The 26,558-nt window shown below is 43.0% G+C and overlaps 1 protein-coding gene across 5 annotated transcripts in view; it reads left to right on the top strand.

The window, feature by feature from the left end:
- Window positions 1-26,558, top strand: part of DHX35 (DEAH-box helicase 35) — a 70,518-nt gene that overhangs the window by 31,706 nt on the left and 12,254 nt on the right. For 3 of the 5 annotated variants that reach the window (XM_081034263.1, XM_081034267.1, XM_081034265.1), the window contains 10 exons: window positions 3,275-3,387; window positions 4,310-4,406; window positions 5,282-5,440; window positions 7,596-7,806; window positions 11,597-11,721; window positions 15,434-15,488; window positions 18,663-18,758; window positions 20,595-20,689; window positions 22,377-22,454; window positions 24,090-24,219. In XM_081034263.1, coding sequence (XP_080890389.1) covers window positions 3,275-3,387; window positions 4,310-4,406; window positions 5,282-5,440; window positions 7,596-7,806; window positions 11,597-11,721; window positions 15,434-15,488; window positions 18,663-18,758; window positions 20,595-20,689; window positions 22,377-22,454; window positions 24,090-24,219 — 1,159 coding nt within the window. The remainder of the gene's footprint in view (window positions 1-3,274; window positions 3,388-4,309; window positions 4,407-5,281; window positions 5,441-7,595; window positions 7,807-11,596; window positions 11,722-15,433; window positions 15,489-18,662; window positions 18,759-20,594; window positions 20,690-22,376; window positions 22,455-24,089; window positions 24,220-26,558) is intronic. The other 2 variants (XM_081034264.1, XM_081034266.1) reach the window with 2 other exon arrangements.

Raw genomic sequence — 26,558 nt, 5'->3', positions numbered from 1 at the left:
ATGGGTAATACTCCTCACATTATGTGCATATCCAAGTGTTTGCTTATTGTGTGTCTGTGCCAGTAAAATACTCCTCTTTTATGTCTTTTTACGTTTCTTACTGTGTGTCTGTGCCAGTGTGATCCCACCTCTTCCAAACCTGACTCAGACTCTCCCTTCCCAGTGCGTTGAACCCATTTCACTCTTCCTATTCCCTCATTCTGCCTCAGAATGCATGCACTGTTGATAGGATATCTTCTTTTTAGCCTGTAATTTTCTGTGTATTTTGTATTTCCAAATCAAGATAAAAGAGAAACATCTTAAGGATTAAGATCTTGTGCCTTCTCAATTAATGCTGAATTTTATTTCTTGGAAGAGTAACTCCCCATCTTTACCCTTCAGCACACATATTCCTGAGCAGTTAAGGGGTCGCTATCCACTCCGACAGCCTTGTTAAGGCGTCAACTTCCTCCCTGTTCTGCTTGCCTTTTTGGTCCAGAAAGCTTGTCTGTCAAGCCCTTCCTAAAGTGTCCCTCCCTTACCCGCAGCTTCTAGAGCCCTGCCATGTCCCGTCTCCCTGCCTCCTCGACGACTTCCCGTCAGGCTCTTTTGCTGGCTGCTGTTCCTCCTCCAGGCTGCCCACCTCCGTGGCCCCTGGTTCACTAGAAGCTTGGTGCTTGAGGCCATCTTGACTGGTCTGCTGTCTAGTCACAGACCACTGAAACGCATGGACCTGTGACTCCTACAAACCTGCGACTCTCGGCTTCTGCATGGCAGTCCCTTTTTTGTCGCCAGTCATTCAGACTCAGGACTTCCATTGCTTGGGGACGTTTTTAATGCCTGACTGAGTAAGAAGCTGTTCCGTCCTCCCCAGCCTGCATGAGCATGTGCTCGCACTCCCTGATTGCCAGGTGCCATCAGTCATAACCTCTGGAAGGCTTTGCTTTCACACTGCCCCTGCCCAAGTTCATGCTTTTCATCGTCTCTCCTCGGAGCTGTTCTAATACGTTCCTTAATTAGTCTGCTTGCCTCCAAAATGGCTGCCCGAGTCAGGCATCCAGAGCATAGGTCTGACAATACCATGCCCATCCTCAGTGCCTTCATCTTGCCCATCTAGTAAAGTGCTGGTGCAGGATGGCATCGGGGTCCCTTTAGAGTGATAACACAGTCACTTCCTGCTCACTCCTTCTAGGTCAGCCCTGTGCCAGCTGCTGTCACACTATTTGAACCGCACAATTTGAACGGCCTTGCAGAGTAGATAGCAATTTGTTCGTTTTGTAGACCAGAGGGCTAATTCAGACATGAGGCTGGTCTGCCCTAGACCTTGGACTCTCTCCTTTGTCAGGGCCCCTTTCCATCTTGGTCTGCACTCTGCTCTCATCCTGGGAAAGGGTGTCTCTTTTCCTTTGCAGTCATCCGTTAAGGCTTAGCCAAGGGAACCTGCTACCTCCACGCTGCCTTCCCCAATAGCCAATCATTAGCGACCTTTCATGCTCTCTGATTATAACGTGTACCTCTTTTCTGGTCTTTGAGTCATTCTGCGTCGATTTATGCCATGATTGGTTCTTTGAACACCTGTGCCCCCCAGATTATTCACTCTTTTTGGACTTAGAGGGGTGTCTCTTTCTCACTTGTTCATGTATCACTTCTAGTGTGTCTGTGATCTGCACATCACAGGACACAGGAAGGCCGAAGTCCCTCAAAGGGAATTTACCCAAAAGGAATGCGGAGATTGGTGCCCTGTGGTTCTTCATAGAACAGTGTCATTCTTTTTTGGGCATGAGGCACTTTTACATCTGTGCTCACTCTTCTCAAATACAGCTTTGAGGTTAACGATAGTATCCCAGTATGTTGTCGTTAAACCCAATGACTCTTTTAGAGGTGCTCCTCAAGGCCCACTCAGTTTGTATTTGATGCAGTTCCACCGTGTACCGGGTGGGCGCCCCGATTCCAGGAGCAGGTATGGGCATGTTTAGACCAGATACCTGGGGGATATAAAGAAGTTAGGACTCGTTATCACATAGTTAGGCCTCTTAGGAGAATAGAAATTAACGCCCAGCCAGGCCTCTGGGGAACTGGAATATCGCTGGGGAGCAGGAAGGTCACTCAGAGTCAAATAGTGACACACTCCTACTAATGGGATGTCTGTGCCCCCTCAGCCTCTGACATCTAGCTTCCCATCTAACCCTCACTTTCCCACCAGTTTGGACACTCAGCTCTTCTCAGGTTCAGCTTCTCTGGGTGTCTTGGGTCACATTTCCTTACTGGGGCCCTGGAGTGGTATCTCCCTGCCCCATTGTTGGCCAGAGCTCTCGTGCCAGGCCCAGTCTGCCAGTCTGATGGCCAAGTGCCATTGAAGAAGACGTGGCCACATATTTGGGAGGAACTGCCAAGAGCCAGTTCTCTCAACAGGGTTCTGTGGGAGTGTCAGAGAAGTGTGTAATGGAGACCTGCCTCATCCAGAGCTTTATGCTAACTCCTGTAGGGCGTATGAACATGGAGAAGACACTGTCCTTGCCATGCATGATGTGACCCAAAATCTACGGGGAAGGTTATAGTAAATAAATCCAGAGGTGCCAAAAAAATGTATACACATTTTAAGAAAGGAAAACTATACTAAAATTGTAACACTCAATATGTACTGGTAACAAAACACAAATACAAGTCACGTTTGACTTCTGCAATTACAAGAGGTGCTCAAAGTGGTTACCAAAAGCGTCCAGACACTTCTGATGACGGTGAACTACTGCTTGAGCAACGTTGTTCAAAGTGTCCACTTGTATACATCTTTTTGGCACCCCCGGTATACTTATAACTATGGTACCAGGACTACCTGTTCAAAGAAGCACAGATTTCCTTTATAAATTGATAACCTTGCGTGATCAGCTCTGTGCTTTCCAGATTAGAGCTACATATCAACCTGTTTTAGCCGGTATTTAACTTGAATCTTTTGACCTAACTTTTGGTTCAATAAAACATATAGGACAGGGTAAGATAAGTTATACTCCAGCTACATGTTAACTCAGATGCACCAGTGAATACAGTTTTGAGATCTAACTTTTATTATTTCTATCAAACTGTAGTAAAGAGTCTGTCATTGAAATTGATTCCCCAACATTGCAATAATAAAATGGGATTTTAAATAACTTTTGCAACCTATAGTCTATATTATACATATCCAATATCTACTACCCACTCCCTGCTCTTCCAGTTTTATATTTTCTTTCTGTCCATGAGTTACTATGAACCTTTTTTTTTTGAGAGGAATGAATAATTAATTAATTATTTTTTAAAGAAATTTCGGGATTTCTTCAATCAAAATGAAACCAGTGACCCAACCATGGATACGTGTGTGATCCTCACAGTGGAAGGGCGAACATTTCCAGTGGATATCTTTTACCTACAAAGGTTGGATGACACTTGCATTTTTAATGATGGTGATTAGAAAGCTAGGATTTTATTGTGGAATGAGAAGCAACTGCATCTGTCCCAAGGGTGATGGGCCAGGCTGGTGAGGAGGGCGTATTTTGTGTCTCCTGTTCTTGATAGGATGTTCTGGAACCCTGCTCAGGATCACTGCTGAATTTAGTCTAAACTCTTGTGCCTGTGTGCAGTTTCTCTGAATCTGTGGTCGGTACCTCTGGGAAAGAGCCAAGTGGTACCAAGGTTGCTAGGAAGATGGCTTGATAGTTTTCAGAACTGGGGTTTACGCGATTGCCGTTAGAGGGGGCAGTATTGTTGAATCGTTTGGTTCTCAGCTCTCCACATCTTAGCAAGAAAGCCTGGTTGACATTTTTGGAAGGAGCCCCCTTGGACAGGATGAGGTCATCCTAATTCCTACACCTAGTCACTGGACAAACGCCAGGAGCCTGGTACAGTGGCTGATAAATCCAGAGAGTGCCTGACTGCTGAGTCGTTCTAGTTGGACGGTACTCTCACCGGCTCCGTCTAGCCACCTCCGACACGCTGCCAGTGGTCAGGAGGGAAATGGAAAGAGCGTGGGATTCAGCCCTGGAAAGAGCCCCCTATTTTCACTGGCCAGGCATCTTTGCGTGCTAAAGATAGCACATCTATTCGCATGGGCTTGCTGTTCTTGTTTCTGTGCAAATAAAGCAGCAAGTCAGAGTTGGCATGTAGCTATGAATTATTTTCAAGTGCTGCATTTAAAAAAAGAAAAAGTGAATATTTATTTTATGTAGTCATATAGTGATGATGTGTTGGGCAGGCCCAAACTAACTTTCATGAGATGTTGCTGCCATATTATCAGGGTAATTGATCTGTAGTGAACGTGCATATTCTAGTGATGACTTGATCTCATACATCTTTTCAGCCCTGTTCCAGATTATATCAAATCAACTGTGGAAACTGTGATGAAAATTCACCAGACAGAGGGAGACGGAGACATATTAGCATTTCTTACTGGCCAGGTAATTCCATTGGACCTTTTCTCTATGATGAACAGGCACGTAAAGGCAGCACCAAAATTAATGCAGAGGACTATTACTTTGCTTAGTCATTTATTTCGTGTTTTTTGTATTTTGTGGTTACTTAATTGCATGAAAAATTATTTGGTTTGATGTCATTCATCTCCTGACTACATTGTCAAAGGGTCATTAGCTCCTGCCTGTTCTCTCAGCAGAGGGTTACATGTATTTTAAACTTATTAGCAGATTCCAAAGTATGTTACACACTTCAGTCAGTGGGCTATTAAGTTTACCGCAATTCCACATTGCGTTGGGTACATTTCGTGCATGCATATTGCTGCTGCATGCGTCTTTCCCAGTGGTACCTTTGCAGCTCATCCTGGGGTAGTAAGTGGGCACATCAAGGGAAAGACAGCTGAACAAGCCCAAGTGCTCACTCGAGGTTGTCACACTGTTCAGAAGAACCCTCTAGCTATTACCTTTTCCATTGTTGAACAATCTCGACCGTTCAGTAATCTTTCCTTGGAAAAGCTCACTGTGATTTTTTTATATGCCACAGCTTGTTCATATGTATTCCACACTTTGCTTGCCATGCTCTCCAAAAGCTGAGTAAAATAGTCATTGTTTTTGTTGATCATGAACTCTTGTACTCACTGCTGATAGTATAGATTTCAGTAATTAATCTGACAGCTGCACGTTTTCACCCGATAGCACCACTTTGATTAAATACTACCCCAGAGTGAAATGTGATTGTGCTGAAAGTCATGAATCTGACCACAGTTCAAATTCTGATCCCAACTTTCATTTTCTTTCATATGGTGAAATGACACACTTCAAATTCATCTTGGTTTCTTTGATTCCTGGTTTGATGTTTTTAGGAAGAGGTGGAAACTGTCGTGTCTATGCTGATCGAGCAGGCTCGAGCCCTAGGTCGGGCTGGGATGAAGCGGCACCTCCGGATTCTCCCCATGTATGCAGGACTGCCTTCCTTTGAGCAAATGAAAGTGTTTGAAAGGGTGTCACGCAGTGTCAGGAAGGTGAGAGTAACCCAGTGACCAGGGCTGTTGGCAGCCATCTGTATTTATGTTGGTGCTCTTCGTTAGGCACTGGAAGTTTTGTTTTGTTTTGTTTTTTAATTAAAGTGAAACTTCCTAAATAGGAGGTTTCTTTAAGAATGTTAAGATCCGGGGCTGCCAGATGGCTCAGTTGGTTAGAGTGCGAGCTCTCAACAACAAGGTTGCCGGTTCGATTCCCACAGGGATGGTGGGCTGCGCCCCCTGCAACTAAATAAAGATTGAAAACGGTGACTGGACTTGGAGCTGAGCTGTGCCCTTCACAACTAGATTGACGGACAACGACTTGGAGCTGATGGGCCCTGGAGAGACACACTGTTCCCCAATATTCCCCAATAAAATTTATGGGTGAAAAAAAAGAATGTTAGATCCATGTTTCTGTGCACACAGTAAATGATGTGTTGCGAAGATTTCTAAACCTGCCCCACAGAAGGGTCCCTCTGATGGTGATGAGCAGAGCAGGTGGCATCTTTGCCTCTTTCCTGCCTGCCTAGCATTTCCCCATGGTCCAATGCCACCTTGGCTTGAAGGACTCTCCTGGTGCATTGGGGTCAGTCAGGAACAATAGTCCTGCAAATCGTTCCTAAACCATTGGCTTAAAGCATCGGCTTCTCTGTAGAGTCATGCTTAAGTCAGTTAATTCAAGGTGTGGCTGAAAACTATTTAGCCTTGAAATAGGGGTGGGGAAGGGTGTGGTGGGAAGCATTGGAAGGAGCTAGCAGGCAGCCAGTCTGCCTAACGCTCATCCACCCCCTGGGCCTGGCGCGGCTGTCCCTGCCATTAGACGAGGACGTCAGAGACTGGCCTGATGAGCAGGTGGCAGAGAGTGCAGTAGGTGAGGGATGGTCTGAGGATCCACTCGCAGTTCAGACCCCTGGGAAGACCAGGCGCAGCTTCCTGACCGTGGGTATGGAGCAACTCGTGTTTCCCAGTCAAGTGTGAATTACGGGAGGCCAGGGCCCCGTGCCTGTTACTCTGTGTCCTGGGATGGGATCCTCAACCGCAAGGCCCGCTTCTCAGTTGTAAAACAGCAATAATAACTTTCAGATAGATGATTTTATAGCGTAAAATCTTAATTGTCTGTTACGTAAAAATGGTAAGAAGATTTTTATAAAATGATAGATGTACATGTGCCTTAAAAAGAGTTTTAAGTGCTCTCTGAATGTATCCCCTGCCACTTGAAATCCTCCAGGGGCAGCGCCCAGTGCGCTTGGAATGAAATGCAAACATCTCACGAGGGCCCAGAGACTATGCGTGGTCTGGTACCTGCTTCCCTCCGATCTCATCTTGTACTTATCTGGACTCTGGCTGCACTGGCTGCTTCTCCTGTCTTCCAACCGTTTTCTTCTGTCTGAGTCTCTGTAGGGTTGGCTGCTTCTTCTAACTCAGATCTCAGCTCAAAATGATCTTTTAGAAAGGCTTTCCCTGGCCATCCGATCCAAAGTGGCACACCCTATTATTATAATATATAATAAACACCTTAAATACTACATAGCATTGCATTATTACTTTGTTTTGCTTTCTTAGCATTTGTCACTCTCTGAAGTTATCTATTTGTTTATGTTCACTGCTTCTCCACCCAAACACCCAAGAATGCAGACGTTGGGAGACCCGGGCTTTTATCTATCTCATTCATCATATATCCCCAGCACCTTGGACAGGCCTTGGCAAAGCACAGACCCTCAGAAAATAGCCAGAATATGAGTGAATAAAGGAATATCCATGTACAAGGCAGTGATTTATGTTACTTGTGTAAAAGGGAAAAACTAACATTTGTGGAATATTTACTATTGGCCAAGTAGTAGACTCTAATCACTTTATGTGTATTTCACATTAAATCTCTACCACAACTCTGGAAAGGGGGGTAAATATTATTACGTAGATGAAGAACCATGCTCAGGAGTTTCACTAACTTGCCCAAAGTCACGTGCTTAGGGAGAATTCAAACCCAGGACCCCCTGACCCTAAAACTCATGCTCTTTCCAGTGCACCAAACTGCCTCATGTAGCTTCACCAATGTCAGAAAAATATCTTTAAATCGTTTAGGATTTTGAATAGTTCATTAAACATGTAAACCAAATAACGTTTATTTTGACTCTTCTTTCTGTGGGGAACTTAGGTGATTGTGGCCACCAATGTGGCAGAAACCTCCATTACAGTCAGCGGGATTGTATATGTGATTGACTGTGGCTTCGTGAAACTCCGAGCTTACAATCCCAGGACAGCCATTGAGTGCTTGGTGGTGGTCCCAGTGTCCCAGGCATCAGCCAACCAACGAGCAGGACGTGGTGGCCGCAGCCGCTCGGGAAAGTGTTACCGCCTTTATACAGGTTAGTGTGGCTTTCCTTAAGGGTGTTTGACTTTCTCAGTCTGCCCGGGCATTGGAGAGTATTACAAATATTTACCCTCAGTGAGCAGGACTTTACATAAAGTCCAGACCTCCCTCAAAAGGCCCTCTATCACCTGGTCCCCACCACCTTCTCACTCTAAACAGCACTTCTTGGCTACTGCTTGCCAGTGGCCCACACTGGCCCATGAATTACGAGTTATGTGCCATTCTTGCTCTCACCTATTGTCTGGGCTTCGCCTGTCTGCAGCCACATGACCCTGGAGCTTGGGACGTGTGTCTCACATCCTGTCCTTCTTACCTGTCCTTTAGCTTAATGTGCTATGTTCTTGTTCTGGGATCCCTGAATGCTCTGTCCATCTTTACCTCTGATTCAGAGCACCTTCGCAGAGCTGGAATGGCAAGATCTATCCTGAGACTTCCTGATAGAAAGCAAATAGCTGGTCAGCTCCTGCTCTGCGCCAGGCACCATGCTAGGCTCCAAAGGAGCGAAATAAATACTGTATAAATATTTAGTATTTATGAAATACTGAAATAAAGCTTTCTGTCCAGCTGGAAGACACCTCACTGACAGACGGTGATGGCCCAGACCTGTTCTTTCTCTCTACACTTCCCTTTTGTGGGGGATGGTACCAAGATTTCTCTCAATTGTCCAGACTTAATTTTCACATCATTTTAACTTTCCTTCCCTGTCCAGTATCCATGTGTAGTCACTTATCACAGCCGGGGGTTTTATCATTTCTCTTTTCTTTCCTTGCTTGTTACTATCACCCTTGTTCAGTTCTTGACATTATTCTTTCTTTCAGTAAATGTTTACAGAGCACGTGCTGTGTGCTAGGCCTGGTGCTAGGGTTTAGAGATGTCGGGCTAGGTGAGACATGGTTCGTGGCCACATGTGGTCACTGACAGCCTGGTGGCAGAGGCAGACCCACAAACAGATCGGCATATTGTGGTGCGATAGGGTCTCCATAACGGAATGAGCCATGGGAGCAGAGAGCGGGGAGTTGTCCTGTGGGGGAAGGCTTCACAATCGCGTATTTGGGCCTGATCTTACTGGCAGCCTGTAGTTATCCAGGTGAAGGGATAGCATTGGAGGTGAGATGTCAGCACCTCAGGCAAAGGGACTGAAACGTACAAGGACTTGGAGTTGGGTAAGGAGTGTCCCTGGGAGGGAGGGAAAAGGCAGAACCAGGGCCGGAGGCGTCAGGGTCTTCCACTGCTGAAGGTGCTAAGAAAGAATGAATGGAGTGGAAAGAGGGCGAACCAGGGCTAAAAGGCGTTCTGAAATTCAGAGGAGGAGAAAGCTTCAAGATATTTAAAAAAAAATTATTGAAGTAAAATTCGCATAACATAAAATTAACCATTTTAAATTGAACAGTTTGGTACCGTTTAGTGTATTTACCATGCTGTGTAACCACCACCTCTATCTAGTTGCAGAACATTTCCAACCCTCCAAAGGAAAACCTTTTATTCATTAAGTAGTTTCTCTCCATTCCTCCCTGCCCCTAGCCTCTGGAGACTACGAATCTTTGTTTTGTCTCTATGGATTTATGTGTTTGGGATATTTCGTATATATGGGATCGTACAATATATGACCCTTTGTGTCTTGCTTGCTTCATTTAGCATAATGAATGCTAAATGTCTTCCAGGCTCATCTACATTGTATCAGTACCGCACTCTTTTTTATGGCTGAATAATATTCCATCTTATGGATAGACCACATGTTGTCTGTCCATTCACCAGTTGATGGTTGTTTCCACCTTTTGGCTATTATGAATAGTTGCTCCTAAGACACGTGTGTAGATGTGCTTTTTTGAATACCTGTTTTTAATTCTTTTAGGTCTACCCCAGGGAGTGGAATTGTGGGATCAGATGATAATTCTATTTGAACTTTTTTGAGGATCTTAAATTATTTTTAATGAGGAAATGGCCAGCACCATCTCATGCTCCAAAGAAGTCAAGTAGTAGAATGCAGACTGAAGATAGGTATATTTGGTTAAAAGGTCATTAGCTTCCTTAGCTTGAGCAGTGTTAGTAGAGGTGGGTTGGGGAAGGCCCATCTGACACTAATGGGATGCATTAGATTTAACCTCTATGCTTTCTTGGCTAGCTTATTTCTGAATGAACTTTCTGAGAGTGTAGCTCTGAGCAGGTTGCCACCTGTTCAGACCCTTAAGAGTTTCTCAGAATCTTCCTTGACTTTTTCTCAGCTTATCTTCTCCCGTTATCCACCTACCCCTTCTGTATGCTGCATCCCAGCTGAACTACACTTCCTGGATATACTTTCTGTTCTCCCACATCCATCTCTCGTTCCTTTGATATTTTTCCTTGAGCTGTTTCCTCTGCCCAACACATTCTCCTTATCCTTCAATTCCTCTCTCAAATGGCAACTTCTTCATGAAGATACCTCAGATGCCTTCTTCCAACAGCTGTGCTTCCTCCTTCCCTGAGCCTCCCTTTCCCTTTGGGAGAGCCACTTACTGGGACCGGGTCTCAGAGATCACTGTTTCTGGGCTTGGTCCGAGGCCACTTCATATCACCGAAGCTTCTCAGAGCCCTGGGCCCAAGGCTCCCGGGAGCACCTGGCCCAGCACCTCATATACTCAGTAGAGTTTAATTGAGTGTCATTGAACTCAGGAAGTATCTACTTCCTGTCAGCGGCTTCTCAGCAGGGTTGTTCTCTTACCTGATAACTTGGCTTCTTCCTTGGTCAGCAGGGTGCTTGGAAAATGCGAATCTCCCGCTGGGAACTTCCTGGTATTGCCTATTAATCCAGAACCTTCCAGTTTGACCCGTGCATTGGGCATTTTGTATCAGTCAGCCCACAGAATATTGGTTGTCTATTTTCTCAGAGACCTTTTTGAAGTTCTTCAGGGATGGCGCGATTTCTTCGTGACACCTTTTGTTTCGGTTCGTTTTTTTCTCTGGTTAACTAAAGCGTTACAATGTAAATGGCACTTGGGCCACCCTCGTGTTAAGGCGTGTGTGTAAGGTGTCGACTGACGTGGGAGGATTTTGTGGGTGGGGCATTCTCTGTATAATCCACAAACTTTCTGAATATGTCAAACAGGATTGAATCTCTTCCTCCCTCTTTTTACCCACCCTTTTGTCTAGCTTTTATAAAAAGGCCTCTCAAAGTCTCTGTCCCTCCCATCTTGGCACCTCTGTACCTGGTGGTGCTTTTGCTTGTTGGAAGCCGCTCTTTGTTCCTGATGGGGCCTGTAAGCATTCACTAATCTGAGTGGGGCAACATCAGATTCTGGGTTTGATGTGTGTGTCTGGCACATTGATTTTAAAAGTTAGACTTGGACAATTTTTGCTCTTTATAAGATTTGGTCCTTTGTTATATTCTGGTTACTATTTGGTGATTTATTTTGAAATTGGTCTTTGCTTATATGCACGGTCCTTGCCTTTTTGACTTACTCCATCCAGAGCGGAGATAATAGTCGCTGGGCACCAAGTGATTCAGCAAATACTTGTTGCATTGATTTAATATTTTGCTGACAAAAAGCACGTTAAAAAAAAAAGCATCCTGAAGTAAAAGGACTGATTTTTATAAAGATGTATTGTTTATAAAGACATAAATTGCTAAAATATTTTTTAAATGGAATGGTCGTTGCTAAATACGAAACAACTTTATATCATGATATCACATGCCCCTGATCTTGGACTCCTAGAGCCTCCGGTTAGAGAAGGAAATGTGTCTTTTTGGCATAATGATTGCACTGGATCATGACATACGATCCCACACGGTTCTGATTTCCTGTCCTCAGAGGAAACCTTTGACAAGCTGCCTCAGTCTACCGTTCCTGAGATGCAGCGGAGCAATTTGGCACCTGTCATCCTGCAGCTGAAAGCGCTAGGAATTGACAACGTCCTCAGGTTCCACTTCATGTCGGTAAGTCCTGCCTTCTGCCTGCGGCGTAGGGAGGCTGGAGGGCTCACAGGGAAATGTCCTTGTTCGAGACCACATCGCCTTTCTTTTTCCACTTTGCTTGTTATGTTGTGTGTCTTCTTTGCACCAGGCCCTGTGCAGGGCATGGGGGAATACAGTGAGACCAGGCAGACACAGTTCCTGTTCTTGTCTGCTGGGGAAGAGAGACAAGTAATCGGTAATTACAGTGCATGTGCCAATGCCAGGAGAGACAAAGGAAGGGCCCCAACCCCCGTTAGTCATGTGTGCGGTGAGACCTGAAACCCAAGTGGGATTTTACCAGGTCAGTGGAGGTGGAGAGATCTAGGACAGTGCGTCTGTGTAGGCCTGCATGAAAGAGGGTCACAACTGCGGGAACCAAGAGGGCATTGGCGGAGGTGCAGGAAAGGTCTTTGTGGCTGATTGCGTTTCTGATTATTTCCTAAGGCAGCTCTCCAGGTGTGAAATTATTGGGTCAGAGGGCCATAGGCGTTTTGTGGGTCCTTGACACGAGGCCAAATTGCTTTACACGTGTAAACTCCAGCAGTGCATGAATGACTCATTGTGCCCCTACCACGCCACATTGTTTTCTGTTAGAGTTTTGTGAATTTGATTGATGGCGGGGAGGGAGAAAAGAAGGGAGGAAGAATATTATCTGTACCTTATTATTTTGATTTCTCATAAGGTAATTTAAAAAAAAACTATTGTCTACTTTATACTTCTCCATTAAGCCATTTATCTGTTAGAATTAGTGTTTATTAGTGACTTTCAAGAATCTTTTAACGATTAAAGACATTAACCTTTGTCTATAGTATTTCTTGCAAATAGTTTTTCTAGTTATTTGTATTTTGTCTTTTTGTTTTTTTTGTTTGTAATGTACAGATGTTCTAAACATTTCCATAATAGTAAAATCTTTTTATCTTTGCCTCTGTGACTTCTTCTGTTATTCTTGTGCTTTATGAAACACTTCGCATAACTAGATCAGTTAGTTAATAAATATTCCTATTTCCCTGAATTTTTGTGATTTGAACATGTGCATTGTAACTCTTTGTTCTGTCCAAACGGCATTGATAAGTGGTGTGGATCCTTGGGTAATAAAGTCCCTAATGTCACACATCCCATGATAAATTAGGCAAATTAAGGAATAGAAAAATATCAGTCTCCCTCCCAAAGAAAACAATTGTGTTTGCCATAAGTCTGGAGAAACTATATCCTTTGTTTACTGGTGTATAGTACAAGAAGTTATAAAGAATAGACAAACAGTAAATGCAAATTCAAAGCTTATGAAAAGCCTCACATCTAAGATTAAAGGAAAACATAATAGCAAAAATGATGAATCAAACATCTCACAAACTACAGAGTTTTCAAACATTGTTTAGAATAAATCAAATATCCACCAAAGGAAAAGCTAAAGGAAATAGTAAACTGACGTCAGAACATGTTCAACTTCTCTAGAAGAGAGAGAAGTACAAATTGAAATAGCTGTCAAGGACCACTTTACGCTAATTAAATGATCAAACATAAACAGAAATGTTAACATCCAAAGCTGACCTAACTTGGGAAAGTGGTTTCATACTCTGTTGCAGTCCCCTGGAGGACTTCCTCACATTATTTTATCAGTCGTAGAAATGCCTGGTGTTTCTTCTCAGGGAAATTTCTCCTGAAAAAACAATTCTAAAGAAGAAGAAGAAGAAGAAGGAAGAAGAAGAAAGTACATGTATGATGTTTATAGCATCATTTTATATTAAATTAAAAATATAAATAATGAAAGGCATAAACTTTGGACAACTGAAAAATGAGGGGAAAAAAAAATGAGGGAAATACATACAAATTCACCTTCATGTAGACCCTTCTGGTTATTTCCCCCTGAAATGATGTTTTTCTGCAATTGAAATCACAAGGTACATATAATTTTGTGTATTTAGCAGTGTTAATTACAGTAGCAAAGAACTGAAGACAATTCAATTGCCCAGTAGTAAGAAAATTACTTATTTTACAGAGTCTGACCTTGTTAGGATACTAGGCAGCTATCCCAAGGAATCACTGTGAGGTTTCTGTGGGTACAGGAAACAATGAATACAGAAAGCCATGCAGTGGAAAAAACAAGCTAAAATATGCATACGAGTACGCAGTCCTTCCAACTTAAAACAGTGTTTGCATATGATCCCAAATCAGATGTGGCTACAGAGAAATGCTAATAAATGTAAACGTATGTTTAGGTAAAAATACTTTGGATATGATTTGGGTGTAGGAGGGGTTTATTTCATTTTGTTTTGTTTTTTGATTGGTGATAAATTCAGAGTGAAGTCCTAGGAGCTTAGTGATTGACTCCAAATAGGGCCAAGGACTGAAAGGAGTCCAAGAGGATCTTGTTAGTTTTGTTCAGTGCTTTGCGATTCCTGTTGTCTCTCCAGTAATCTCAGTGTAAAAGATCCCCAGAGGGATTGAGCTCCTCCATTTAGGTGCTGTATATTTTGCTTCTTTGTAAAGTAGGATGTCGGTGGCCCCAAAGAAAGGCTAGTGAATCAATTACATGATTTGGTCAACAATGGCTTGTTGACTGCACTTTGTGTAGTGAACCAGGGCTAGTTCCTACCCTCTAAGTGTGTACATGCTGTCATCACAACTTTTAAAAGTACAGCTTTGTCCTTGGCCATCAGTGGGTGTGGTAGATTGGAAACAATGAGACCTGAGTTCAGTTGCTGGCTTTGCCACCAACTAACTATATGACCTTGTTCAAATGTCTTTTACCTATAGTTATTTACTTCCCTCATCTGTAAAACTGAACTAAAACAATGTGATAACTCAAAATGCATTTGTTACATGAATGCATTTAGAGGGAAAAAGCTGCGTAGTTTGAAAAAGTACTATAGTTTTATTACCTGGCTTATTAGAAATGAAATAATTTAGCAGAAAATAGTTATGATGCTTGGCACATAGTCCATGCTCAGTAAAGATTTGTAGAAGGAAAGAAGGACATAAGGATCTGGAGAACCAGACTGAAGGTCACAATATCAGTTTTGTTTAACCTCAGCTTATGTAGCATTCTCTGTGATTTTTTGGGAATTCAGATTCACCCGTGCGGCAGTGCCTCCCTAGAGGCAAGGCCTGGAGCAGGTCTCTGAATGATGCAAAACAAAGCTCACTCATCAACCAATACTGCAGGATCACAGGGCTTCTAGTCCCAGAAGGCTGGGACTATGCAGTAAAAATTAGAGCTGTCTGCTGAGAGTTTGGGAAAAACAGCGAGGAAGTTCAAAGTCAGGACCCATCGCTTCTGATGGAGGGAAGTACAAGGGAGAGATTCAAAGGGAAGTGTTTAATCAAACTGAGATTAAAGACCAAGCAGTACTAGGGGTGCTGAGAAGGAGAGGAAGAATATTTCTTTCTTTTTTTTTTTAATTAAAGTTTATTGGGGTGACAATTATTAGTAAAGTTACATAGATTTCAGGTATACAATTCTGTAATACATTATCTATAAATCGCGTTGTGTGTTCACCACCCAGAATCTGTTCTCCTTCCATCCATCACCAGGAAGGATATTTCAAGGGGCGCTAATATCGTGAATAGAAGCTTGGAGGTTGGGAAGTATGGGGCACACACGATTCAGAAGAGTGGATTTAAGCAAGAAATAGTCACACTTTTATGTCTGTTATGCAAACAAATTAATTTAGGAGTATTTTAATGTTTTTCACAGCCCCCTCCAGCACAGTCGATGGTTCAAGCGTTGGAGTTACTTTATGCTCTGGGAGGTACGCCTGTCTCTTATTATGATGTGTTCTCTGATCTGTTATAATATGTCGTATTTGTTAGGTTGTATTCACTTTGGGGCTCGTAGTATCTTCAGGAATGGGATTGGTTCTCCCCATATACCAGGGGTGCCAAAAAATGTACACATTTTAAGAGACGTTATCTACGTATTGCTTTTCGAAGTTGAATTGAATTAGGGTAGCAACGTGTAGTATGACATTCGTTCAAAAGATGGCGTTAAGCAAATGGACGCTAGCGTCATTCATTGTATTACAATTTTAATACAGTTCTTTCCTGTCTTAAAATGTGTACACATTTTTTTGGCACCCTCTGTATAAGCCTCTTAATGACACGTAAGCTTTATGGAAATACGAAGGTGGAACCATGACTAGATGAAGAGTATATGAAGTCCAGTCATGACAGTGGATTTATAAAGCACGTCAGTCCATCAAAAGCTGTGAGTAGCCATCACCAGAGCCATCCTCCTAAAGACATCCAGAAGGTCCCCTACCAGTATTTCGGACGTCATCCATCCAGGCCTTCTCCGTCCTTCCACCCCAGCCTGAAATCCGTGGCTCAGTGTTCTCTCCCTCACTCTCCTTCATTCCATTCCTGGAGTTCCCTGTGGAGAATTGGGTAGGACACCGGCCTGTGGTATTGTCTGGGAAGGAAACACCAAGTTATGGAGGAACATGTGTTCTCTCTGTGGTATTTACCTTCAGACAGAAAATTGTCGCCTCAATTCACCTCTCCAGGAAGTACGGATCTTTTCTGTGCATGTTGCCCCAAATGAACATAATGCCCATTTGGTTATTAAGTTTTAGTGGAGGTTTTGTCTTTTGAGAGTCTTTTTTTTCTTGCTTTTAACATCTTTATTGAGGTGTAACTCACCCACTTAGAATGTACAATTCGGTAGTTTTTAGTATATTCCCAAGGTTGTGGAACCATCACCACAAGGTTAGAATATTTACGACATTTTCATTACCCCTGAAAGAAACTTGTATCCATTAATACTCACTCCTCACTCCGTCTCCCCTCCCCCTCCCCGCCCCGGACAACCACTGTCTACCTTCTATCTCTATAGATTTGTCTGTTCTGGACATTTCATATTATGGAATTGCGTAATATGTGGTATTTCATGATTGGTTTCTTTCATTCAGCTTGATGTTTTCAAGATTCATCTGTGTTGTAGCACGTATTAATACTTATTTCTAATTTTTATTGCCGAATAATATTCTATTGTATGGACATACCACATATTATTCTTATTCCATTCTTTGGATGGTGGACATTTGGGTTGTTTCCTCATTTTGGCTAATATACATAATGCTGCTATAAACATTCGTGTACAAGTTTTTGGTGGACATTTGCACCAGCCATATGTGAGGGCTCCAATTCCTCTCCGTAATAAGAAGTTAGCAATACTTGTTATTATCTGTCTTTTATATTTTAGCCATCCTAGTGGCTATGAAATGGTATCCCGTGGTTTTGGTTTATGTTTTCCTAATGACTTAACGGTGTTGAGCACCTTTTCATATTCTTACTGGCTGTTTGTATATCTTTGGAGAAATATCTATTTAAATCTTTTGCCCATTTTTACCTTTGGGTTATTGTCTTTCTATTAAGTTGGAGTTCTCTATATATTGTGGGTACAACTTTCTTTTCAGATCTGTGATTTGTAAATATTTCTTCCATTCTGTGGGTTGGCTTTTCAGTTTTTTGATGGTATCGTTTGCAGTACAAAAGTTTTAAGTTTTGAATAGTTCAGTTTACCTATTTTTTTGTCACTTGTGGTGTCATATCTAAGAAACCATTAGGTAACCCGCAGACATGAAGATTTTTCTCCTATGTTTTCTTTGAAGAGTTTTTATAGTTTTAGCTTTTACATTTAGTAAGTCTATGATCCATTTTGAGTTAATTTTTTGTATGAGGTGAGATAAGAGTCCATCTTCATTCATTATATTTGTGATACTTCCCTGTAAAGGAATATCCAGTTACTGATTTAAAAGATCTTCAGCGATTTAAAAGCCTTTAGATGGGTCTGCATCAAGTCAGCCCAGAGTGAGTGTATGTTGGAATACGTTTCCATCCCCTGTTCTCAAGCATGTATAGGAACTGTAGGAACTGGAAAACAAGGTTTCCTGGGGTAATCCATAATAAGAATGGGAAAACGCTACTGCGTAGACGTTTCTCATTTGGATTGATTTTCCTTCAATTAGAATGACATTTAAAATATTTTCTATTTCTTCACTGCCCTAAATTAGCTGGAAAAGGTGGAGGGAAACACCTAACTTAACTTAGTTTCAAGCTGAATTATCATCTTTAAAGAGGTCGTTATATGGTAACAGAAGAGAAATGATCTTTTCTGTCTTGCTCTGAGCTCTGCAGCATTTGTTTTAATACTACATCTTGAGAACAGTCTAAACAGTAGTAAAACAATAGTCTACGTGGGAATTCACTTTGTGGATATTGGCCAGTGGTAGAGAGCCGAGGCAGGATGTGGGGAATAGAAGGAGCCTGCCTAGTTCTGTAAACTACCCAGGAGGCAATTGGATAAACAGCTCTGGTGTTGGCACCAAAGAGAGATCTGGGAAGTGTTTAGATTTGTGGTCATGACCTTGTAATTGCTGACCCAATAAGAGATGAACAGAAGACACGGGGCGCCATCCTGGAATGTCAACAGTATGTGAGAGACTGGACGAAAACCCAGAGGTGACAAAGAGGGAGCAGCATGAGAGGTGGCAGAGAACCAGGAGAGTGGGGGTTGCTGGAAGCTGCTGGAGACCCTCAGGAAAATGCCTTTTTATTTCTCACTATCTAGTCATTGGGCCCTTGGAAAGAGCAAACTGTGGGGCGTGGTGGGACCAGAGTGGGGTTTCTGTGAGTGAGGAGAGTGTGGGAGCAAGAGGAGACTGCAGGGCCGTTTCCTTATAATTAAGTTCTTGAATGGAAGCCATTGGACGTACCCGTTTTTAAAACTGAGTATTCAGGAGCTCAGTGGAGATCTTTTCTTCTTTGAATATAACGGTGCTTCGGTTTCAGATTGAGTTCGATAGTGCATGACTCATCTTTCAGATCCCTTTTTTTTAGCATGCAACATCTTTTATTCTCTCAACACAGTGTACATCTTCCGACACAGTGGTACGTGCCTCCTGATTGTTGTTGTTCTATGGCAGGTCTGGACAAAGACTGTCGCCTCACTGAACCACTCGGCATGAGAATTGCAGAGTTTCCTTTGAATCCCATGTTTGCAAAAATGCTGCTTGAATCAGGTGGGTGGAGACTGGCAGTTCTCACTGATTTTATTTTGACTGTTAGAGGAGTTATTTCCCTGAATTCTGTGCACCCTGGGGAAGAGGGTACAAGAGATTAGAGTACTGAAGGAGCTGTTTCCTAAAGCTGTGTTTGGGGCATGTTGCTAACTTGTGATTCGATGTCAGTCAGTAATTCATACACACTTTTGCTTGTTTCTTAGGGGCCTCGCACTAACACCTTCAGATTTGTGTTTTAAAACAGGGAAGTTTTCCGCTACTGTGGTCAAACAATACATAACAAATTTTCCCAGGTTAACTCCTTTTAAATCTCCAGTTCCCCGGGGCATCCAGTACATTGACATTGTTGTTGACGAAGCATCACCGTCCGTCTCCAGAACTTCTTCATCTTTCCAAACCGAAACTCTGTACCCGTTAAACACTAATTCCCCAGTCTCTTCTCCCTCCAGACCCCGCAACCACCATTCTGCTTTCTGTCTTGATGAATTGGACTATTCTAGCAACGTCATAGAAGTGAAATCATACAATATTTGTTCTTTTGTGACTGACTTAGTTCACGCGGTGTAATGTCTTCCAGGGTCAACCACGTTGTAGTATTTGTCAAAATGTCCCTCCGTTTTAAGGCTGAATAATAAGTATTCCGTTGTATGTTAGACCAAGACCACATTTTGTTTATCCATCACCTGTTGATGGACTTAGGGAGATTCCACCTTTGATCTCTTGGGAAGGATCTGCTTGACCATGGGTGCACAAACATCTGTTCCAGTCCCTGATTTCACTTCTCTTGGGTATATACTTAGAGTGGAATTGCTGGATTGTCCCATAATTCTATGTTTAATCTTTGGAGGAATCACCGTACTGTTATCCACAGTGGCTGCACCATTTTGTTTTCCCGCCACCAAGCGCAAGGGTCCCCAACTTCTCTAACATCTTCAGATTCTTGTGAAGACATGAGTTAAGGAATCAAAGTACATATAACCTGGAGATCTTCTCATACTTAGAAACAAAATCATTTAGAGACTATAGTTTGTCATCTCCCTCCCCCCAGATCCCCGCCCCAGGAAAAGTAAAGAATGATTTTTCAGGCTTTTATCTAACTTTCACGTTAACGAGCAATCTCCAGAGTTGCATGTCAGACTAAGCATGGTGAAAGTTCGGTAAACTGTGTTTTGGAACAACCAAATGACCTTAGGTTTTCGTTGAGCAGTTTGGGCTGGGGGAGTAGATCACTCCTGCGGCAGGAAGCTGTGGGAAGGGGAGGTGCAGTTTGCTCTCACCATCTAATACGCTGGAGGGCTGATGGCTGCAGACTCTGGGCCCAGGTGCTCACAGCAGCAGCCGCCCACAGAGCTTCCCTGGTCTAGCTGTACCTCAGGTCTGCCAGGTGAGAGGAGCCCCAGTGAGACGGAGGCCACTTCTGAGAAGGGTCCAGGAGCAGAGGAACAGCAAAAGCCCACAGTCCCTGCCCCCTTTCCCTCTCCGGCCTTCTGCCAGGATCCTTCCTAGGTGTCCACATAAGGGAGTAAGAAGCAGCTGGGAAGCTCACCTGCCCGTAGTGATGGGGCCAGTCTGGCCCCCACTGGGGCTTACAGGAAGGGTCCCTCGGTTACAGCTGCAGGTGGACCAGTAGCGCCTTCCAGGCTGCCATTCACCTGGGCCGTGTGTAGGACATTCCATTTAGCAGGGTGAAGTGTTTACATATTATAGACTTAAAAAAAAAATCAAACTGTATGTAAATACGTGATCTTAGTAGTACAAGGAAAATATCAGGCAATGTCTTTCACTTCTCTTTGACACATTGTATGACTGAAATCAAACGTGCTTTTTGTTTTATAGGAAATTTTGGCTGTTCTCAGGAAATTCTAAGCATCGCAGCCATGATGCAGATCCAGAATATCTTTGTGGTCCCCTCAAACCAGAAGTCTCAGGCCGTGAGTCCAACTTTCTCTCCGAGCTGTTCAGACCAGCCTCTTTCACTATGGGCCGTCCTTGTTAAAACTGTCAGGAACTGCTGACAACGGAACCGTGCAAATGACACCAGCTTACATTTGAGTGTTGGCGCCGTGTCTGATAGTATGCCAGACATTTTGTGTTCATTTCATTTTATCTTCATGAATCGGGGAGGTAGATACTGTTACCATCATTTTTAGAGATGGAGGCACAGAAAGATGAGGTACTTCATTCATGGTCGTACAGCCGTGGTGGAGCTGCCGTTCACAGTCCAGAGCCCCAAATCTTAACCGTTGTCCTGTTGACTTTCCTGGAAGGAAGGCTGTCTGTGTGTTGGGCTGCTCTGGGAGCAGCTGGGTGGGCATCTTAGTGACAGGAGGAGTCAGCGCCGGGCACAGCAGGCTGAGTCTGGTAGTGTCGGAATCAAGCCAAGGGGATGACAAAGCCCTGCCCAAAGCCCAGGCTTCGGTGACGACTGAAAGAGTGAATGTTGGGAAGTTCGAGGAGAAGTTAGGATACCGAAGAGCACCCCGGAGGGGAGGTGTTCTGATGGAGGCAGGTCAAAGATGAGTTCAAAGTCGGTTCCTGTTGGAAGAGTCAAGGAGCGCCCTCCACACGAAGGGGCTGAGTTTGGATGTGGAGTGGGGCCGAGGGAAATTTTCTTACGGACTGTTGTCACCTTCCCTGACAGTTGTATAACGGCGGATTACCAAGTTTTCCTGCCTCTGTGCCCAGGTGGTTTTGTCTGTTTTCTCCATTTGTTTGTTTGTTTATTTTTCTATGAGCCTTTTACACAGTCCTGCCTCAGGGCTGGCAAACTTGTTTTTAAGATGAGGAAACTGAAGTTCTGAGTGCTCTGTCTGAAATTGTAACGCACCCCCCATCCCCTTTCTATCTCCATCCTCTGCTTCACTTTTCTCCTCTAGCACTTCTTACCCCTTAATATACTACATGTTGTGTTTGTTTATCTTGTTTGTCGTGTTTCTCCCACCACTGTTTTATTCACTGTTACATCCCAAATGCACGGGACAAGTGCCTGGCCTATAGCAGGTAAATGCCTGTTATTCAGTGAGTGGAAGGGAAGAAGGAAGATTGATTATGTGGGTTTTGATACAAGGAGGAAATTCTGAAGTCAGTAAGTTTATTTGTATGCTTGTATTTCTATTATACATGCTGCTTCTTGAATCCATAGCAGCAGGTGGCATTGCCCAGGGTATTAAGAAGGAAAAATTGAGGGCTGGGATCTGAGCGGTAGCCTAGCAACCTGGAGTGCCTGCCATGCAGCGGCCAGCTGGCCCCCTGCCCTCCTGGAGCTTGTATTCTGTTGGGGGCTGGGAGGAGTTCTGAACGAGATACTGTTGACTGGGTGGAGGGGGAGAGAGGCAAGAACAGTAACTGTTGTCTAATAACTGGGCCAGGTACTTTATAGTGAATTTCCTGAAGCCCACGGCAGTCTTGATAGTCAAGCTTCATATGCCGAGAAGGAATATCAAGGAAGTCGAGGCCAAGAAAGGTTTAAGTAACCAGTCTGCGGTGGTTCAGGACACCTGAATGGTGCAACCAGGTCTTTCTGGCTCTATAAGCCATGAGCTATTCGTTGTCTTGTGTTACCACCTAGTACAAGAGGCTCCCCGGGCTCAGCTTCAAACCCTGCTTTGTTCTGTCCAGATTCGAGTGCACCGAAAATTTGCCGTGGAGGAGGGTGATCACCTCACTATGCTCAATGTTTACGAAGCATTTATTAAGGTAAGCGCAGCTGTCCCTGCAGAGGTTCCCTCCGCACACCCAGAAGCTCAGTTTATGAAGGCAAGGCCAAGAGACTGTTTTATTTTCCCAGTAGATTATTGCCAGTACGTTTAATCTGTGGGTTGGGCCCCTGCCTGCATTTGTGGTGCCGTTTTGCCTGGAAGAACACAGGGATCATTCCTTGCTTTTCCCTGCCGAGAGATGTGACCCACCAGTCGCAGGCTAGCGCCTCTGCCTCCCTCCGCCCCACTCTTCTCACTCTGTCGTCCACCCACCCAGCGTTGCTGGACAACACTGTCCAACATTCAAATAGGAAGTTCTGTTACATTTTTTGCAAATGAACGAGACTGAGAGGAACTTGCAGTCTTTAGCTGACTGACAGTCTTTATGAGTCTGAGACTGTACATATCCACAACCCCGCCCGCTGCCAGACGAGCTGTGAGAAGACTTTTAGGTTAGGATTCATATATCGTCACGTACCCTACCCACGTTTAGCCATAGGTAATGTTAATTTTTACTCTTCTTAATATTCTGTAAAACTCAGAGCAAATAACACAGCTTAAAGTTATCACTAAAAATTGTTAAAAAGAGAAATCGAAAGAGTTCGATGAAGACAATGAAAATGGAAACTCATATAAAGGAAAGGAGATAAGGGGGAGATGAGATATTTCAGATTTTCAGTATCTTGTATTCATTTCTTTTTATTTTTTTAATTAGTTTCAGGTGTACAAAACAATGTAATAGAGATTTACACCCCTCACAAAGTGATATACCCCTCAATCTACTATCCCTCTGATATCGTATATAGCTTTGTATTCATTTCTTAAATACATTCTTAGAATAGGAAAAATACTAAATTTTTGTTTTACCAAAGATTTGAAGGATTATTATTCAGTTAATGAAACATTTTCAGAAAAACTTGATCTCTTATTGAGATTATGAATCATGGATTAATTGGTTTGTGGAAGCATATTGTGTCACCCCCAACCTGAAGCTTCCTCTATCAGTATGATGCGGGTACAGGGCCATGTTGCCTTCTGGGAAAGTCCTGTGTGATTTATATTTTCTTATATAAAACACTTTCCTCTCTTGCTTAGAATATAATTTCAGAGATACATTCTCACAGCAATAATTAGTTTAAGGTGTAATGATCATACTTAAGAATGTAGAACAAAATTAAGCACTGTTGATAGGAAAAAAAATCATGCATTGGGAATAAATAATAGTAATTTGCAAATTATTTCTAAATTGGCAAGTGTCATATTGTTTGCCTATTTAGTCAAATAAAGAGTGCCAAGGAAGGAAGGTTGATTTACAAAGAACTGCAGGGAAGTGGTTCTGTCTGGAGTTTCCACTCACGTAGGTATTTAAGGTTGAAAACACGTCTGCTTGTCATTAAGTTCTCATTTGCCCTTTAAGCAGAGTGAGAGCAAAGGGCAGTCAGATGGTGAGCATGCCAGCATCTCTGTCAAGAGAGATGGGGCACAAAAGAGCCAGTTATTAGCTGAATTGAAGATCTTGTCCCATTGAGCAAGCAAGTGGAGGAAGAGAAAATAATGGTCTTTGCAGTATCGCCGTAGTCGAGAACATTTCTTTTTTTTCTCTCACTCTCCCTCTGTCTGGGTTGTTCTGTAGCACAATAAGAACTCTCAGTGGTGTCAGGAACATTTCCTGAATTACAAGGGTCTTGTCAGAGCTTCGACCGTAAGAGAACAATTGAAAAAGCTTCTTGTCAAGTTTCAAGTGCCGAAGAAGTCTAGTGAAGGTAAGAATGAATTGCCCCAACCGGTGATGTCCCTTTCTTTGCTCTGTTTAGTTGCGTTCTCAGAGTTCTCACGCTGGGCTGTGTGAGGCAGCAGTGTGCTCTATATCTGTGTCGACAAAAGGCTGCACGGAAAAGGGATATCGTTTCTCCTAGGAGGTCCATTTTTATTTCTGAGAGCTGTTCTTGCTAAAAAAATTTCATAAGCCTTGACAACACTTAAGAATTGTTAACATTCAGATCATTGCACATTATATATAGTTCATTTTCCCATGTGGGCTTTACAAGAAAAATTACTTTTAAGTGGACAGTAGTTATGTTTATTACATATAAATTACATTTTACTATCAAATACAGGTATTAGTAAAGCAAGTGCTATATGTTTAGCCCAGGCATCAGCGTGAGACGGAAGTGCTGTGTAAGGCGGGGTCTCTGGCCTCTTGCAGTGACAGGGACCACCATCAATTGAGGACACACTAGGTTACACCATGGCTGGTTCCACCAATCTTCTCCCACCTAATCTCCCATTCTATGAGGTGTAGGTGATACTACCCTTATTTTACAGATGGGTTGTCAGTTTTAGGGAGAAATTAAGTTCAGGACAATGCAGCTGGTTAGCAGCAGCCAGGTCTGTGTGGCTCAGAACCTACACTTGTGAGGAAGAGATTCCTTCATCTGCTCATTCATTCAGCAGTTGTCTTGAAGACTGTGTGCCAGGCACTCTGCCCCACTCTCAGCACCACTAGTACTTGCTAACATTTTCTAAGTGCCTGTAACAGGCTGGGCAGTGTTGTGTGTGTTTTCAGATGTAATGTCATTTAATGTGCATGACAGTCCAGTGAACTGTGTCCTGTTATTATTCCTATTTTATAGATGAGAGCAATGAGGCTAAGAGACAGAGTAAGTTGCTAAAGGTCACACAACCAGCGTATGATGGAATCAGAACTTGAATCCAGGCAGTTTTGTTCCAGAGCCTTATTTTGCGTTTATACTAAGAGCAAGTGATTGAAAAATGACGAGACGTGGTTCTTACTCTTGGGAGACAATGCGGTGAAGGGAGAGAGTCACACAGATAGACAAACGACTGCAGTACGAGATCATCTGTTCTCTTGGAAGTTACAAGTGTAGACAGACACCTCGGTGACTGGGGCAGAACAATTGGCAGAGGTAGTAGGAATGCAGGGAAGGAGTCCAGCGGGGACTGGGCTGGGAGGTCTCACAGCAGGCCTTGAGTGGAGGCGAGCCGGTTGAATCAGAAAACAGTGGTAGAGGCCACGCTAGGGAGGGAGGCTGTGGAGACAGGTACTTACTTGGAGGGAGCAGCATGGTGGATGCTCAGAGAACACTGATGAATGAAGAGCCTCACAAGAGAGCAAAGAGCTGACACACCTGGGTGATTGGCTAAAGTTGGTGTCATTGAGAGGAACAGGAAGCTTACAAGGGCAGCTCTTGGGGGAGAAGCTGATCGAGTTCCTGTCACCTAGCAGGTAGATAATAATCTCACTTACCTGCATCTGTGTTTCTTAACCTGTTTTTGATTATCAGCCTCTCTCCCAGGAGAAAAGTTATATTAAATTTAAATTCTTCCTAATGAGAAAAGCTAAATACTAAGATTTTTGTAAAGTAAGGTTGAACTTTGGAGGGCCACAACCACTGTAATATCTGAAGATTTCACTCCACTCCCCAACGACCAATTTTCACCCCTTTTGTTCTACATGGAAATATATCATAGGATGTTAGAAAGAAGGGACTGAATCTTGGGTCAGATTGTAGTTAGAGAGGTGGATTTGAGATGTATCAATCCCGTGCTAAGGAACAATAGAGAAAAATCATAGAAACTCAGTCAATTACATGCAAATTTAAAATGCCTAGACATTAAAGAAAAAGAAAGCAAATAGTGAACAATGTTTTCAGCAGACATGAGACAAAAAATTAAAAACTTTTTTACAGAATGAGTTCATTTAACGTATTAAAAAAAGAAACACTAGTTTCCAAGTTGAAAAATGGGCAAAGGAATGGTACAGAAAATTCACAAAAGAAGCAATACTGGAGTAATCAAATAAATGTGCAATAAAAGAAAGGGTACCTTTTTGCCAAAACACTACTGATTAAGAATGCAGTGAAACTGACCTTCTCATAACATTGTTGATGGCTTTGTAAACACCACTTTTGGGGATCTTATTTACTAACAAATTATTTCACTGAATCTAAAACACCACCATGTGTAAGACATGCCATTATTTTATATACCACTAAGAAAGAAAAAAATGCTGTCAATTATAATTATAAAACAACTGTCCTGATTTTAGTGAGTCAAAGTGTAAAAAAGAAAGTCTTAGACT

This window comes from Rhinolophus hipposideros, assembly GCF_964194185.1.
Source record: "Rhinolophus hipposideros genome assembly, chromosome: 22".
NCBI classification, from domain to species: Eukaryota; Metazoa; Chordata; class Mammalia; order Chiroptera; family Rhinolophidae; genus Rhinolophus; species Rhinolophus hipposideros.
This window is presented reverse-complemented; position numbering and strand designations above follow the sequence as displayed.